General features: G+C 36.9%; 1 protein-coding gene and 1 long non-coding RNA gene across 2 annotated transcripts; both read right to left on the reverse strand.

The window, feature by feature from the left end:
• Positions 1–982: 982 nt before the first annotated feature.
• On the reverse strand, positions 983–1,501 carry LOC125192003. The gene is made up of 2 exons (XR_007171288.1): positions 1,405–1,501; positions 983–1,216 (listed from the first exon to the last, which is right to left on the reverse strand). It is a non-coding gene; the product is annotated as an uncharacterized LOC125192003 (long non-coding RNA).
• A 5,657-nt stretch (positions 1,502–7,158) lies between these two features.
• LOC125193245 lies at positions 7,159–8,577 on the reverse strand. The gene is made up of 3 exons (XM_048091008.1): positions 8,282–8,577; positions 7,716–7,965; positions 7,159–7,424 (listed from the first exon to the last, which is right to left on the reverse strand). Exons 1-3 carry the CDS (start codon positions 8,438–8,440, stop codon positions 7,366–7,368), a joined length of 468 nt encoding a protein of 155 aa, XP_047946965.1. The 5' UTR covers positions 8,441–8,577; the 3' UTR covers positions 7,159–7,365.
• Positions 8,578–17,325: the final 8,748 nt, after the last annotated feature.

The following is a 17,325-nucleotide window of genomic DNA, read 5'->3' on the forward strand; positions in this document are numbered from 1 at the left end:
AAATTAAATAAAGAGCGTAATCGTTTTTAGATGAGATAAATATTACTTTACTTGTTATAAGGTTATCGCAAATCATGAGTATATGATCTGATAAAATTTTGTTTTGTGTTTTGAAAAATCATGCTAAAGTATTAAGTTAAAACTTGGATAAAAAAAATGTTTTCGTGAATAAGTTCCAATATCAGGTCAGGAATGGATCCCCTGCTGTGCTTAAAACACAGCAGTTAAGGAATGAAACGCAACTTTACTTGTTCTTATTTTTTTTTATTTTCCTTTTCTTTTTGTTTAATTATGTGTGCAGAGCACAACACTTGATCCATTTCCTATCAGGCCTACCCTTTTCATTTGTTAAAACTGGGCCAATATCACGATCCACTCATATTTAAATCGTCCTTATCTCGGCCCAAAATACAAACTGAAATCGTAGTTCAAAAAACAATTCAAATTAAAGTTAAAAAGTATTATAAATTATTAAATTAACAACGAGGAAATTCTATTGGAAAAAATCAACATTCAAAAAATAAGCATAGAAATTAGCAAAATGATTATCTAAGACTAGGAGATTGTGATTCTATAATTCATGGTTTCCTTGTATATATATGCATTTGTATTCTATAAGAGTATGTAAAATCGATTATTGAATACAATATACAGAAAAGTCATTCAAATAATATTATCATGGTGTCACAAGTAGGAAAAAATAAGTATGTCAATCACTTAAAGACGGACGAAACAAAAAATTTGTGTCGATTAATAGGGGCAGAGGGAGTATAATTCTACTCAATGATAGTGTGTAAAACACGGGTATTGAATACAATATTCAGAAAAACCATTCAATCGATCATTTTATCATCATGCAATGTTTACTAAAATAAAAATATAGAATGCATTGTTACCTTGCTACTAAGCCTACTTTCTAACTTTAAAAGATATCCAAAAATTGTTTTGTTGATGTAAAAATTTATGAATATAGAGAAAACACTTAGCAATAATCAAATTTATAACAACAGAATGTCATCAAATATATTACCAAAACCACTACATGTGTACATCATCATTCTGAATTACACTTAAAATTTGGTACTACTATCATCTATTTACGTGGTGGAGGTGGAAATGGATCGTGACGCGGATTGGGCCCAGTAGGGCTATAATCCATGATTATCGCCTTATCCAATTCTTCATGTAATTCCCTTCTCACAGCGTCAATCACCTTCTACAAAAATTACCCATACCAAAATTAAAATATATAAAATTGAAAAAAGGATATTAGTTTCTAAAATTATAACCTTTGCCTAAAATTTAGTTTTTTTCCGTGAATTTTAAAATTGGTCTACAATATTACACGATAGCAAGAGTTAATTCCATCAAATACTTAAGCATAGAAGAAAAGGAGATACGAACCTGAGAGTGCTTTTGAATCGCTAAATCATCATTCTTTAGATTCGCTGTTCGAACTGCAAAGCTTGAGAAAATTTGAGAGAGCAATAAAATAGTTACATACTACTGCATTAATTTTTATTATGCTCTTAATTGAATGCAATATCCAGCCTGCTAGATGCGCATTGTTCCACTTTTAAAAGGATTGTTGTACACTTGTATGAATAATTGTAAAATTATGGTAATTATGAGAATTAATTGAAAAAAATCTAGATAGATGGTAGTAATTGTTGAATTAGATAGATAATATGGGAGTAATAAATGTATTTCATCGCTTAATTATGATAATTATGAGAATTAATTGAAAAAATCTAAATAGATGGTAGTAATAGTTGAATTAGATTATGGGAGTAATAAGTGGATTTCATCGCATAATTATATAATGAAGTAATTGACCCCTTTGCACTAGGCGTTCGGTTCCGTTTTGTTAGCAGTTTTTTTTATGGAATTTTGGGGTCGATTAATCGACATGTCAGTTCAGTTATTAATCGAACCGATCGAATACCCACCCCTACTTTAAACAGAGTTTACAAGAATGTTACGAAAAAAATAAAATGTACTACCTCCGTTCCCAAATTTTGACACAATTTACTATTTTTATCCACCCCTGAAAATTTGACATACTTCACTTTTTATCATTTTTGGTAGTTGACTTCATACTCACATTTTATTATAAAACTAATACTTTAAAAGTAGGACTCACATCCCACCAACTTTTTCAACTCACTTTCCATTATATTTCTTAAAATCCACGTCGGATCAAAGTGTGTCAAAATTTAGAGGATGGAGGTAGTAACTACGAAAAAAGAATAATCAATTCTAAAATAATAATCAACTATTCTTGAATGATCTTCTCTAATTGATCTTGATTATTTCTTTCTAACACTTATCAAATAAATTAAACAACAAAAGATTTTGCAACACGTATTGCGAAAAAACATAATTTGTGTCATTGTCTTATGGTCTCAGACATACATATACTTCATGAGACGACACGTTTGTAAAGTGAGGTAAATAGAATTTCTGGTTTGAGGATAATTCATACTAGCTATTTCCAACACAATTTTATAGTATTAAGAAAAAGCACATTAATTTCTTATACTCGTGGACAATCCTTGGTACAATGAAATAAATTTAAATAAATAAGAGAATGTAATTACTATTTCATTTTATTCATTTGCAAGCAAATACGTAGTAATTTTATTAAGGAATTACCATTTCATTTTCGAATTATCATTTTATTCTTAATAGAATAGTCATTCTTTCCATTTACAATGTGAATGACTATTTCATTATATAATAATATTATTATAAAGTACTCCGTCTGTTCCTAAAAAGTATGAATATTTTATTTAATACAAATTTTAATGTATAAATAAAATAAAAGAAAGATAGAAAAATGATAATGATAGTAGTGTTAATAGAGAGTGAAGTCCACATTATTACTTATGTTACTGAAATTCCAAAAGTAAGGAAGTTCATACTTTTCAAGGACAGACTACTGAAAAAGATATAGTTCATATTTTTCAGGTACAAATGGAGTATTAAGTAAGTTACTCCCTCCGTCCGCCATTAGGAGTCTCATTTCTTTGCAACTGTTAAGAAAAGCGGGTGGAAAAAAATTAGTAGAACAAAGGTCCCATTTGTATATTATTGTTTTAAATAAAATATTAATGGAATGAGTTAGTGGAAGGTGGTACCCTATTACCATTTATGGTAAAAGTAAACTGAGACTCCTATTCACGGTCAAACTAAAATGAAAAAATGGGACTCCTATTCACGGACTGAGAGAGTACTTATTAAATATAGTAACTCTCTCTCATTAATTCACAATAATTTCCTTTTTCGTCCCTCCCTAATTAATTGACACTTACTTTTTCCTCCTTTAGGTAAAGGAGCGCCACATTCCACTAACTTTTCTATCCATTTTCTTCTACATTTCTTAAAATCTTTGTCAGTTAAGAGGAGATGGAGTAAATAAAAGAATGTGATTAATTAATTTCCACGCTAATTTCTTATTAGATTTGATTTTGCAAAATAATCAGTTATGCCACATATTAACATTAAGACTCATTATATTTTGTACTCTCTCCGTCCCATAAAAGTTGAGTCGTATTCGTTTTTAGTCCGTCCCATAAAAATTGAGTCATTTCCTTTTTTAACAAAAGACAAAACATTCAATCACTCTTACTTTATTCCATCATTTACTTTACTCTCTCTTATCTTTTCTACTTTTTTCATCTCTCCTATTTATTTAATATAAATTCTTAATCTCCGTGCCCAAAAGTTTTGTCTCAACTTTTATGGGACGGAGGGAGTAATAATTAATTTTATGGATTAATTATTCATTCCTTAGTACTTTCGTCCCCTAATAATTGTCCACTTTGGTTCCGAAACAGTTTTTAAGAAATGTAAAGAAAAGTGGATTAAAAAAATTAATGAAATATGAGCCTCACTTATATATAAGTATTAGTTTTATAATAAAATACTACTATGTTTTATCTTTACTTTATTCTATCTCTCGTACTTTACTTTCTCTGCTCAATACACAATTAATTTACACAAAATCTCGTGTCGTCCAAGGAATAGGTCATCCTCCTTAGGACGGAGGGGTATGCCTTAACTTTGACATAATAAAATTCACTATTTCAATTAAAAAAATTTGTAAATTTAACAACTTGAAATCTAGTGAACAGTATATATATTTATTAAACGTAAAAGTTATATATCTAAAATATGAAATTATCTCTAAAAATAAATTTATTAAGTACTAGTATATTGAAACATGTAATTTAAGAAATTCTAATTTGGATTTGAACTCGTCAATCATGCCCCAACTCATATATCAATAATTTCTCTGCTTTTTTTTTCTAGTAAACAATAAATTGTAAGGGCTCGGGTGGTAGCCCGAATTAGGCGTGAAAACCCATTTCCGTCGGCCTTTTTCCCCGTTTGGTAGCGCCTCCCTCAATCAGCCGACCCGTGTTAATTCAACCGGGTTTCTAGCGTGTACATACAACTATCGGTGGAATTGTGCTAATCGAATCAGCGGAGGGAGTGGTATTATTTCCTCAGTCGGCTGATTGCGGAGCTCAGGACGGCAGTTTTACCAAATTATCACTCAATTCTTTGTTTTCTACAAACCCTGATTCAACCAAACATCACATAACAGCCCAATCGAGACAGATGGGTTGAACCAAACACTAGTTTATTTTAACAGCCTATTGAGGAAAACACATTATCTATGAGTTTGTGAAAATATTTGTTGGCCTACCACCTGAGCCTTAATCGATATGTGTTTGTGGTTGATCTTTTTATAATAGAGATCGAAAAAGTATTCTAATTGATGTGGGTTTTGTGTGCAATTTAAATTCAAAACTTATTTTAATTTCTGTCCACAAAAGTTAACAAAGTAGTAAATGACACGAGTTTTAAAGAGAAAGAGATGGGAGAAATGTAGTATAAGTAGTGTTAGTGAATTGTAGAATCCACGTTATTAGTAATTCATAACTTTCCTTATTAGACTATCTAATTTTGGGGGATAACCCAAAATAGAAAAACTAGTCTATTTTTCAAAGACGGACAACGAAGTATAAAAATATTGTTCTCGTTTCATAAATGTGAATTCACAATTTCAAATTAGTGCGAATAGAAAACAAATTTGGTCGTGCCAAAAGCAATTATAATAAACACCACCTTCCTTATGCCCCCCCCCCCCCGGGGGGGCCCGCGTAACTGCTTCACGTCACGAGAGCCATGAGATTTTCTAAAATGCTCAATGTCCAGAACCTAGCCTTCCATCAAGAATCGAGGTCTATCTCTTTCGCATTGTTTCTTGACCTTCTTGTATCAAATTTTATCAATCAAGAAATACTCCTTAAGAGTTCAAATTTTGTGCATGCTTCTTGATTACTCGTCACTTTAACAGCTTGTGCCATAGCCATATGCTTCTCATGGCAAGCATTGGTAAGTGTCAACCCATCAACAACTCTCAAAGCTGCATTCTGGCTAAACCCTCTTCTTACATATGCGTTTGGGATTCTACTCGTCTCTATGGGCACTCCAGAGAGTCCAGCAGCATTAGTAATTGCACTAGGTTTCTCAATACTACAATCCTAGTATGCATCCTGGTTTAGTCCTATGTTTGAGCATTCTGGCAGGATACTAAAAGCTTCTGTTGTGTATAATTATAATCCCATAAAAGTAAAGACTAGTGTAGTTATATAAACCATTGCAAGTACTCTCTACTCATGCTTCTTGATGGTTGGCATTGGAGGAGCCAAATGGTCAACACACTCTATTCATTATCCTGATCCTAGGAAGCTCGACATGATCAGCACAAATCATCAAGAATATGATGAAAGTCACAGTATCACACATCAAATACATGAATTCACATGTGCAATAGAAGTTAATTTCAAGGTAGCAGTAAAAACTGCAGCTAATTATTCGATGGGGAATATTTGCTTTGCGTCAATGCTTATACCAGTTCATGGTGTTATTCGTGGTTCAGCCCGAGCAGTCAATTAGGTTTCAGGAGATGTAGACAAGTTCAAGTTCTTGTGTGCAAACTGTTGCTCAGGAGTTGCATCAAGGATTGCGGCATATGGAAACAGATGGGGTTTTGTGCAATTAGAAATATACAACAAAGGGATTGTGCAGGCATCAATGGATACATGGGAGAAGTTTAAAAGAGCTGGTATAGAAAAGTTGATCAATTCTGACTTGACTAGTTTGTTCTGCTTCCTATCTGGCGTGGTAGCAGGATATGTCTGTGCACAACAGGGAGGTACTTGGTCAATTGTTATTCACATGAAGTATGCAACAGAATTGTGCAGCTACACATTCTTGACTAGATATCTCACTGTAAGGTGGAAGCTGATCTTAAATTTACTATTGAGAAAACTAGTGCAATTAGAAATGAGAAACACAATATCCTTCATTTCAGCAGATTTGTAGTTTATAATGAGAAGCTCTCATTACTACCTACAAAGAATGTGTAGTTTATAATGAGAAGCTGATCTTAAATTTACTATCTTAAATTTACTACACAGAATTAAACCCTAAACCCTTCTACAACCCTAAACCCTAAACCCTTCTTTGTAGGTAGTAATGAGAGTTTATAATGTCATGAACTTCGAACAATATTCCACTTCAAAATTCACGAATAGGGTGGCCTTGGTGTGGCTACAAGCAAGCATAATGGCGTATTACATAGCATATGCAGAAAATCCCCAAAGCCAGCAATTTGGTAACACCATCCCAGCTTATATGCAGGAGCTACAATGATCACAAGTGTAAAGTCGGAAAAACAATTCCTTATGATCTATGTATGATGGATTCTTCATGCTTATTCTAAATAGTGTGCATAGGTAGTTCGAGAACTTTCCAGCATTCATATGTTAGACCATAGAGAAAAACATGCCATGAGCTGCTGCACCCTTTTTTGCGACAATGTTGGTGCACAAAGTTTTTGCTTAGACTAGAATATTCAATTAGTCTTAACATAATGTGTTGCACAGCTTTCCTCATTCAGTAAGTCTTGTACTCAAGCTTACTGTGAAGGAGCTTCAGTGATTACTCTTCAGCATAATCTCCTTATTACTGGAGCAATGAGAAACACAATATCTATAGAGTAGTTTATGACCTCCAAAGGCAAGGAAGTATGACCTTTCAGCAGATTTCTATATTCTAGTTTTCTTAATTTGAGCAAGAACAAGAATCATGGAGGCAGGATTTATAGCATATTTCAATATATTTTGTTCCCATTGCTGTATGATACAACAAGAAGTTAAAAGCAAAAAGCATACACATGTTGAATATCTGTAATCAGGATCTCTGCAGGTTTGCATTACATGCCCGGGATATAACTAACTAAATGAGAAACAGACCTTTTATGTGAGTAATAACAAACATGAAGCCAAATCAAAGATGACCCCGGCCACCACATTCTGAACACATGGTATTCCCTGTTCCTCCACAACCTGCACGGTAAAATAGGAGTGTCAGTTTTTTCGCTCTGTTACCAAAGCATCATCCTCTCGATCCCAAGCTCAAAAGGTTTTATGACATGCAATTGGTCTCCGTCATTTTTGGTTTCTTCGGCTTGTCTAGTCTAAGATATACTAACAGTGTATATGCAAAAATATTCTCTAAAAACAGGCTCATCAAAGTCATGTTATAAATGGCAAACAAAGGATAAATAGTAGTAGATCATTAGCAATTAGAATCACATACATAGCAAACAATGTCAAGGAACACTCTTAGAACAATACCTAAACATCGAACTTTTACGATGATTCCTTGACTCTCCAAGATAGAGTCCACATATAAGCCTGACCCTGAACAAGTTGCACAAAGAGTCGCTCCTTTAGAGAAACAACTAGAGCATCGAGGATTATCTCCGACATCCTTCTCGGTCAACGCAAGCCCAACAGGCTTCTCAATGATCTCCTCAGGAATAGGTTTATCATAGCAGAAAAGAGATTCTAGACTACTTATTCGCCTAACATTGCATTGAACAACCTGCAAGATCATTCTATATAAATTTAAATCATGCACAAAAGAATATCATACTAGCCAAAGCACATCAAATCATTTCCATATGAGATACCTCACAATATATTGACCAAGAACAAACACAGACACACACATACAAAATGAGTTGGAAGAATCAAGCTAGCCGACCAGATAACATAGTATAGTATTTGCCAAAATCAGAGCCCTAAATTACAACGCTGCAGCTGTTGTTCTACATTAATTTCCAACTGCTTAAGCTAAGAATTACCCCATTTCGATACAAATGATAAAAAATCAGCATTTAAAATCGAAAACTACTAACCCTAGCGGGAGAAGCAAACGAGGATGAAGTGAGAAAGACGGCGTCATTGCAGGGAATTCCATAACCTATCCTGTGAAGAACCCTCGAATTAGTGTGCAAACGATGATGGAGGGAGGAAACCTTGGGCGAAGAAGGGGCGATTCTCAGAGCACAGTCCATTCCTGAGCAAATCGAAAATAAAATGGAAATACTGTGTGTGTTCTCTCAATTTGGGCAGCCTGGTCGATGAATTGATTTTGGATTGTTTCTTCTCTGCCTTTCCTCGATATTAACGGATATCAATATCAATCGTACAACTGTGTTCTGCTAATTAATTCATTTAAACAAAATGGAGTACTAACTATAACCGTGTTTTTTTACTTTTCAAAATAACAGCCTTTTCACCCAAGAGCGGAGCGGTACTCCGCGTGCTCATTATTTGGCTCGTGCCAGCGGAACGAGCACGCCCTTGCTAGCGAGCTTTGCTCAGCGGCAAGAGCCAAGAAAGAGCACACGCGTGCAGCCCAAGTAGCGCGCCATGCGTTGAGTATTTGGGTTGGTCTTCTCGAACACATGATACCTCAAACATATGATAGCAATCTATTAAGTTGAAATTAGTTCACTTTTTTTGTTGCAAGTCTTTAACTCTTTCTATTTTAAGGATTAATTGTTGTTTATTTTTATAACTCATTTAATCAAACGCAATCGATAATTTTTAAGTAATAATGTGTTGTATTATGTATATTTTTTTAATTTATTAGATTATTGTTAGTATGATTTTTATGATTTTTTTAAAAATAAACTCTTAAAGGAAATTACAATTGAAGTTAAGAGCATCTCCGGTGGCGCTCTTCCCACTAGAACTTCCCACAAAAACTTCTTGCCACGTCATCACTAGACTTCCCATCCCACTGCCACATCACTAAGACTTCCCCTGCATTAGGACTTTCCACTAAGACTTCCACTAGGACTTCCCGCAATAAAATTAAATTCACAATTAAAATTAAAATTAAAATTTACGGAATTAAATTTCGACACAAATACGAACGGGGAAATGCAAATGTTTCATTAAAAAAAACATACATTATTCGAAAAAAGAAAAATTACATAGTAGATAATAAAAAATGAATCATATCAACGTCGATCCCTCCGCGTCCAAACCTCTTCGATGATATCCTCCTGAAGTCGAATATGGGCATCTTTTTGCCGCATGTCGGCAAATGCGCACAACCGCTCAACCTCTCCATGAGGTACCCCCCATGTTCACATTCGCGCTGGCCACGCCGTGGCTTGGACCGGCACCCGTATCATCTTCGTTGGTCCACTGAGTCAGTTCGTCACCTTCACTTTCGACAATCATATTGTGCAAAATGATATATACGTACATGATGTCGCCGATGTTGGGAATATACCACATCCGTGAAGGACCCTTCACCATCGCCCATCGACTCTGGAGCACACCAAATGTCCGCTCAACATCCTTGCGCGTTGCCTCCTGACGGCTCGCAAAGTAGGACTTCTTTGGTCCGATCGCATGCTTGATCGTCTTCACAAAGACGGATCAGTTTGGGTATATCCCATCCGTCAAATAGTATCCCATATTGTGCTGGTTGCCGTTGGCGACGAAACCGATGGCGGGACCAACGCCATTGCACGATCGTTGAACAGGGGCGACAAACTGGAGGACGTTGAGGTCGTTGTTCGACCCGGCGACTCCAAAATAAGCATGCCATATCCACAACCGGTAGTCAGCTACAGCTTCAAGGATCATCGTGGGATGCTTGGCTTTGAAGCCGGAAGTGTGTATCCCCTTCTAGGCGGTAGGGCAGTTCTTCCACTCCCAATGCATACAATCTATGCTGCCCAACATCCCAGGGGACCCGTGCACCGACCCGTGCATATTTATCAGCTGCTGGCAGTCTTCGGGGCTCGGACTCCGAATATAGCGATCCTCGAATATCTCTCTAACGCCCGCGCAAAAATTCCGCAGACACTCGACGGCTGACGACTCGCCAATGTGGAGGTACTCGTCGAACATGTCGGCCGGGCCTCCGTACGCCAGTTGCCTGATTGCGGCAGTGCACTTCTGTAAGGGTGTGTATCCGGGTTCGCCAGCCGCATCCTCCCGATCCTGAAATACTCGTATCTTCTCGTAAAGCACCCACGATATGCATAAACAACGGACAATGCATCCTAAAATGTCGCCGGAATAAGGCATCCCCAAAACACGGCTGCGGAGCGAAGTAGTCCTGATACAACCGAATATGTGCAGCAATGTGGTCCCGGGGTACATGACGTCGCTGATGGCTCGGCGAGGTACCGCCGCCTGCTGCAGCCGTTGCTGCCTCTGCCGTAGCAATCGATCAATCGCCCCTTCCATAGCGACATCCAATTCATTCTCACTATCACTATCACTATCACTAGCGCCCATGTCACTACCACCCGCACGACTACTAGCCATTCTAGATATACTTGAAAATAGAGTTTAGAGAGAGAAACTTGTCAACACAAGTGGTGTGAATGAAATGAAGTTCAACGAGCCCTATTTATAGAGTTTTTTTTTTAAAAAAAATTATTTTTTAGTCGGACGTCCGACCCACGCCACAACCTACACCATAGTGGCGGACGTCCGCCCGCCCGTCGGTCGGATATCCGAGCCCATCCGACGGGCGCACGGGCCGTCCGTGTCTGAGTTTTTGCTTCACTACGGCGGACGTCCGGTCGGACTTCCGCGACGTCCGCCGTTGGAGATGCTCTTGAAAGCTGTTTTGAGTATAAGTGGGAGATTGTTAGAGTTTGTATACTAGAAATCACCTTTCGAGTGATTGAATATTGTTAAAACTCTTATTTTATTTTCAGAAGAAATAAACAGATTATTTTTGTTATAATGTTATTATGGTTTACATTTAATAGATGTTTATTACATGTTTAAATGTATAAGTAACTTAACAAAGTCTAAGTCTTTGTTTTAGTAGACCGGTTGTGGGTGTCGTTCACTTTAAGGTAACACGGTCAGTTCTGAACAAAGAAAAAGAAGAATTTCATAACCTAGATAGGCTTAGACTACCTATCGTGAAAGGTTGCAATGTCGGTCCGATTATTTCTAAGCCTTACTGAAATAAGATGACGTTGGTGTGGTATAGCACTGAATGGATCTAACAGCGAGACAGCCTTTATGCTATCTACGAAAGACGAGGTCTTATAAATTATCATTTCTTAATCGATGTACGTTAGCATTGAGCATACGGTATTGATTATGCAGTACTTTGACTTACCAAATGGTGCGGGTTTTTCGCAACCCAATAAGCCTGGTATATTGGGTAGTGGTGATTAATATCTAACGGTGCTAGGATTGCTATTATGTTGAATCGTGCGCGAGGTGAGTCTCGTTTGATAACATCCTCAAGAGAAGCTTGAAATAAGGTTTTATTATTCGGAACCTAGCTAGTTGGAGTTTAATTACTCTGTGAATAATAAATAAGATTTTCTTGCTGAGTCCTCTCTTGGAATAAATAAGATATTAATTAATTAAGTTCATAGCAGACAATAATTAATTAATAGATGATTCTATCTTAAGCGCGGGAAATAAACATCAAGTAATGGAAACCCAAAGTACTTATAATTTCGAATTTGGATGGGGAGTGCAGTATTACTTTTGTAGTGGCTGCTCCTAATATTCCAATTATAAGCTTATATTAAATTGGGTTTAATTTAATTAGTAAAAAGCTAATTGGAGAAGCCCATATACAAAGCCTTCCATAGATCCCTGTCTGGGCCCAATATGTGACTTATTATAAATAGGAGAATAAAGGAGACAGAAAACACACTTGATTTTACTAAAATTTTCGTCCCTCTCTTTTTCTAGTAAGAGGACGATTTTTCCTCTTCTTCGAGGGATTGGTTTTCCGTCTTCTTTATTTAAGTCCTAGTATACTGGTGAGATTAGCCCACCTTGATATCAGTTTACAGTCTGGGAACCAGACAGAATATCCGTGGTTTTGTACTAAAGATCTTCACGTGGAGAAGGCGCTAATGGTTAAACCGTAGAAAAGCATGTTTTAGGTTTCAATTAATTTAAAGCATGTTTTATTTGAGTTATGAGCATGATACATGTGATAATTACGCGAATAGAATTTGTCTAAATAATCTGCTAAATAGATCGAAATTATTATGTAATTGATTTGTGTGAGCGCTTCCGCTGCCAGTTCCTTCAATTGGTATCAGAGCCAGTCTTTGGCTTCTTCGTCGTCGTTGATCGTGCCAACCTCGATCACGAGATAACGATGAAAGATTATTTTAATGATTATTTGATTCCTATAATTAAAAGATATCATTAAAATATTATTATTTAATGGAAATAAAATATTTTGGGAAGATTTCCCTAGATTTTAGGAATATTTAGATTATTGACCATATCTATGGATATTTTTTATTCCTAGATGATATGGACAAGAATAATTTAATAGTTTCCTAATTATATTATATATCTAGAATCCTAATAAGGATAGATATGTAGGATTTCATTAAATAATAAAATATTATTCTCTTCCTAATCTTAATAAGGAATTAATTTAAAGTTTATTTATTCATGTCAGTCAAAGATATAAATAATTAATTATTTTAGATAAATCTTATAGAAGACATGAATATGGATTAAACTTTAGTAATTAATATATTATCCTTTAATAAGATGTTTAAAAGATTATAAAAGATTTAATTATCCAGTCAATTAAATACCAACAGAATTTAATTAAGCCTTTAATCTGCACTAAGGCTAAGGATAATTAATGAAAAACCATAACTTAAATATCTAAGCGATAATTACGAACTAAGTTTGTATATGGTCTCCATCGATTGGTCCACAACTTATGAAGCTAATTTCTGAATCTTATCGCCACCCATGCTGTGGGGACAATAATCCTAAGAAATAGCGAGTTCATATAGGTGGACTTCTCATATGTAAATAGTATGGACTAGAAAGTAGTTTCCAATATTATCGCCACCCATGCTGTGGGGACAATAATCCTAAGAAATTACAAGTTTCAGAAGTTCAAACAGAATTTACGAGATAGCTTGGTCTTGTTATCAACGCATGAGCATTGTTATGGGAGTGTGTTGTAGAAACGAGATTCTGTAATGCTAAATCTGATGGTCGTGCTTAGGCAACATTTGGCGGCCATGTCGTGCTGCGGTCTCTGGACTATTCGTCGGTGTTGTGACCAGTAAAAATGTTAAAATTTTAATGCGTATTGACCTCTGCTTGAGGGTACAACTAGGCCTGAAAATTTAATCCGCGGGTTTCGGGTATTCCCGACCCAGTCCCAATACCCGACGGATTATGGGTACCCGAAACCCGAAATAATGGGTTCGGGTACGGGTTTGGGTAGTTAATGTTAGGATTTTTCGGGTTTAGGGTACCCGAAACCCGTATTAGGGTACCCGACTAATACCCGATTAAACCCGATTAATTATGTATTTGTGATAAATATTTTTATTTAGTATAGGGCCTATGGCCCGTAAGGTAAATCTAGGGTAACTTTATTTAATCACATGTAGATTTATAAATTTTTCGTATGCCTCACTTTTTCAAGTTTCCTTCACGCCGCTGCTGCTGCTCTCTTTTTGCCGTTTGCTCTCTTCTTTACATTCGTGTTCGGTTCATGTTGCATTATTTATGTTCTTACTTGTTATCTTTTGAAAATATATAGTTAATTAGTTATGCTTTCTCCATTTTATTTACATGTTCATTTAATGTCTTAAAAAGTTATTTTAATCTCTTTTATAATCCCTTTTATGTTTTAATTTATACCAAAAAAAAATTATTTTAAAATTAAGTAGTGTCTATTTGTCTAAGGTCTATTTTATATAATATAGAATTATAGTCAATAAATAGTATAAGTATTGTGTGATTTTTAATAATTTCTATTCTCATCACAATTTAATTTATATAAAAGAATAAATTTTAAATATAATAATTCCGGGTTTATGGGTACCCGATTAGTTGGGTTCGGGTACCCGCATCGGGTATTAGGGTACCCGAATTCACATACGGGTCGGGTATTGGGTATGATATTTTTTAGATTTCGGGTTCGGGTACCCGAATTTTCGGGTTTGGGATACTCGCAAGTCTCAAGCCTTTCTTCAGCAGTTCAAGCTCAACTTTGAGATGAACAAGAGAAATTACACCTTGGCTGAGTTGTTGACTGAACTTCAGTCGGCAGAGGATCTCATGAACCAAGCTAAGGCTGCGATGGTTAGTTCGTCACATCGTTCCTCTGGCCCTAGGCCTGGCGTAGGAAAGAAGAAAGTGACGAACCAGGTCGCACCTAAGGAAGCTAAGGGAAAGAGAAAGAGGAGGTCGGGAAAGAAGCAAACAGGAAAGTGTTTCAGGTGTGGAGAGAAGGGGCATTGGAAGCCAGACTGCCCTAAAAAGGGCAAGGCTACAGGTATGCACCAAGCTCTAGTTGTCGAGTCATGTTTGGCTTCGACTTCATCTCATACTTGGGTTATAGACACTGGAGCTACTGATCATATTTGTTTTGATCCTGACTTAATGCATGTGACAAGACGGCTATATGATGAAGAGATCGAAGTCCAGCTGGGCGACGCTACTAAAGTGGTGGCCGTTGCAGTGGGAGACGTTTATTTGCGTTTTAGTAGTGATAGATTTTTGGTTATGAAGAATGTTTTGTTGATACCTTCTTTTAGAAGAAATTTAATTTCAGTTTCTAAATTGGTTTTTGATGGATATTCGATTTCTTTTAATGACAGTTGTGTTATTAAGAAATATGGTTCTTATATCTGTCGTGGTATCATGGAAAACAATCTGTACACAATCATATTTACACAATTTAATAATCGCAAATTAGAACTCAATAATGCATCGAAAATTTCAAAGAAAAGAAAGGAACCTTCAAGTTCAATGAACGAAACGTACTTATGGCACCTTAGACTTGGTCATTCCAACCAAAGGAGGATTCAAACTCTCGTGGATCAAGACCTTCTTAAAGGACTAGATACTGAATCATTTTCCACGTGTGAATCCTGCTTGGAAGGCAAGATGACTAAGAGACCTTTTAGGGTGAAAGGTAATAGGGCCAAGGAAGTACTAGAACTCGTTCATACTGATGTGTGTGGACCAATGTCAACCGAGGCAAGAGGCGGCTTTCGCTATTTCATCACTTTTATTGATGATTACTCGAAAGTTGGATATGTTTATTTGATGCGCTTTAAGTCTGAAGCTTTTGACAAGTTCAAGGAGTTTAAGGCTTATGCTGAGACGCATCATGGAAAATGTATCAAAAGCCTGCGATCTGATCGCGGAGGCGAATACCTCAGTGCCGAGTTTTTGGACTACTTATCGGTAGAGGGAATTGAATCCCAACTGACTGCGCCGGGCACACCTCAGCAGAATGGCGTAGCTGAAAGAAGGAACAGGACCTTGTTAAACATGGTCCGATTGATGATGAGTTATGCACGACTGCCTATTTCGTTTTGGGGACATATCTTGCTTTCCGCGAGCCATATTTTAGACAATTTACCGTCAAAATCTGTTCCTGCCACTCCATATGAGTTGTGGAATGGGCGCAAGCCCAATCTAGAGAATCTCAAGATATGGGGGTGTCCAGCTCATGTTTTGGAAAAGGATCCAACTAAGCTGGACTCAAGGACAGAGGTATGTTTGTTTATAGGATACCCCAAAGGATCGAAAGCTTACGAATTCTATAGTCTCCGAGACAAGAAAGTCATTGTGAGTACTCACACTACATTTTTAGAGGAAGACTTTGTTATGAATCATAAAACCAGCAGTGAGGTGGCTCTTGAAGAGCTCACTTCAGTCACAAGTTCCATTAACCAAGAACAAGTACCTATAGTACAACCAATTCCCAAACCTTCAACTTCTACACCTAATGTTGTAGTGTCGTGCCACAGTGGGAGGGTCTCTCATGAGCCCGAAAGGTACATTGGTTTGGGAGAATCTATGGATCACTCCTCGGACAACAATGTACTAGATCCCTGGAATTTTGCAGAGGCGCAGGCGGATGTCGATCATTGCCAATGGGTAAATGCAATGGATTCGGAACTACAATCTATGATAGACAAAGACGTCTACGATTTATATGTCCTACCCGAAGGCTGTACTGCCATTGGGAGTAAGTGGATATACAAACATAAACGTGGACCCGATGGGCGAGTTAAAGTCTTTAAGGCAAGACTAGTGGCTAAGGGGTATACCCAAAAGGAAGGTGTCGATTACGACGAGACCTTCTCCCCGGTGGCCATGCTCAAATCGATCCGGATTCTATTGTCTATAGCAGCTTACATGGATTGGGATGTGTGGCAGATGGACGTTAAGACTGCGTTCTTGAACGGTAGTCTTGAGGAGACCATCTACATGGAACAACCCGAGGGATATGTCGTCAAGGGCAAAGAGCACATGGTTTGGAAGCTTAAGAAGACCATTTATGGCCTCAAGCAAGCATCTAGATCATGGAATCAGTGTTTCGATCAGACTGTTCACAAGTTTGGATTCGAAAAATGCCCTAACGAAAGTTGCGTGTACAAGAAGGTTGAGAAGGGGAATGTGGTGTTCTTAGTATTATATGTAGATGACATTTTTCTAATTGGAAACAATAAAAAGATGTTGTCATCAGTACGAACGTGGTTGTCAAACCAGTTCGAGATGAAGGATATGGGAGACGCGAGACACATTCTAAGTATCAAGGTCCTACGGGACCGTGAGAAAAGGATGTTGTGCTCATCTCAAGAGCCCTACATCGACACTGTACTTAGTCGTTTTAGCATGCAAGATGCCAAGAAAGGTTTCTTACCTTTTAGACATGGCATCCATTTATCTCAAGAGATGTGTCCTAAGACTGCATCTGAGATAGCAGAGATGAGAAGGATACCATAAGCTTCGGCAGTTGGTAGTCTCATGTATGCTATGTTTTGTACAAGGGATATTTGCTTTGCATGGCATGGTAGCAAGATATCAATCAAACCCGGCCAAGGACATTGGACTGCAGTAAAGAACATACTCAAGTACCTTAAACGGACTAATGACT

The sequence above is a fragment of the Salvia hispanica genome, chromosome 6, assembly GCF_023119035.1.
Source record: "Salvia hispanica cultivar TCC Black 2014 chromosome 6, UniMelb_Shisp_WGS_1.0, whole genome shotgun sequence".
Lineage (NCBI taxonomy): Eukaryota > Viridiplantae > Streptophyta > Magnoliopsida > Lamiales > Lamiaceae > Salvia > Salvia hispanica.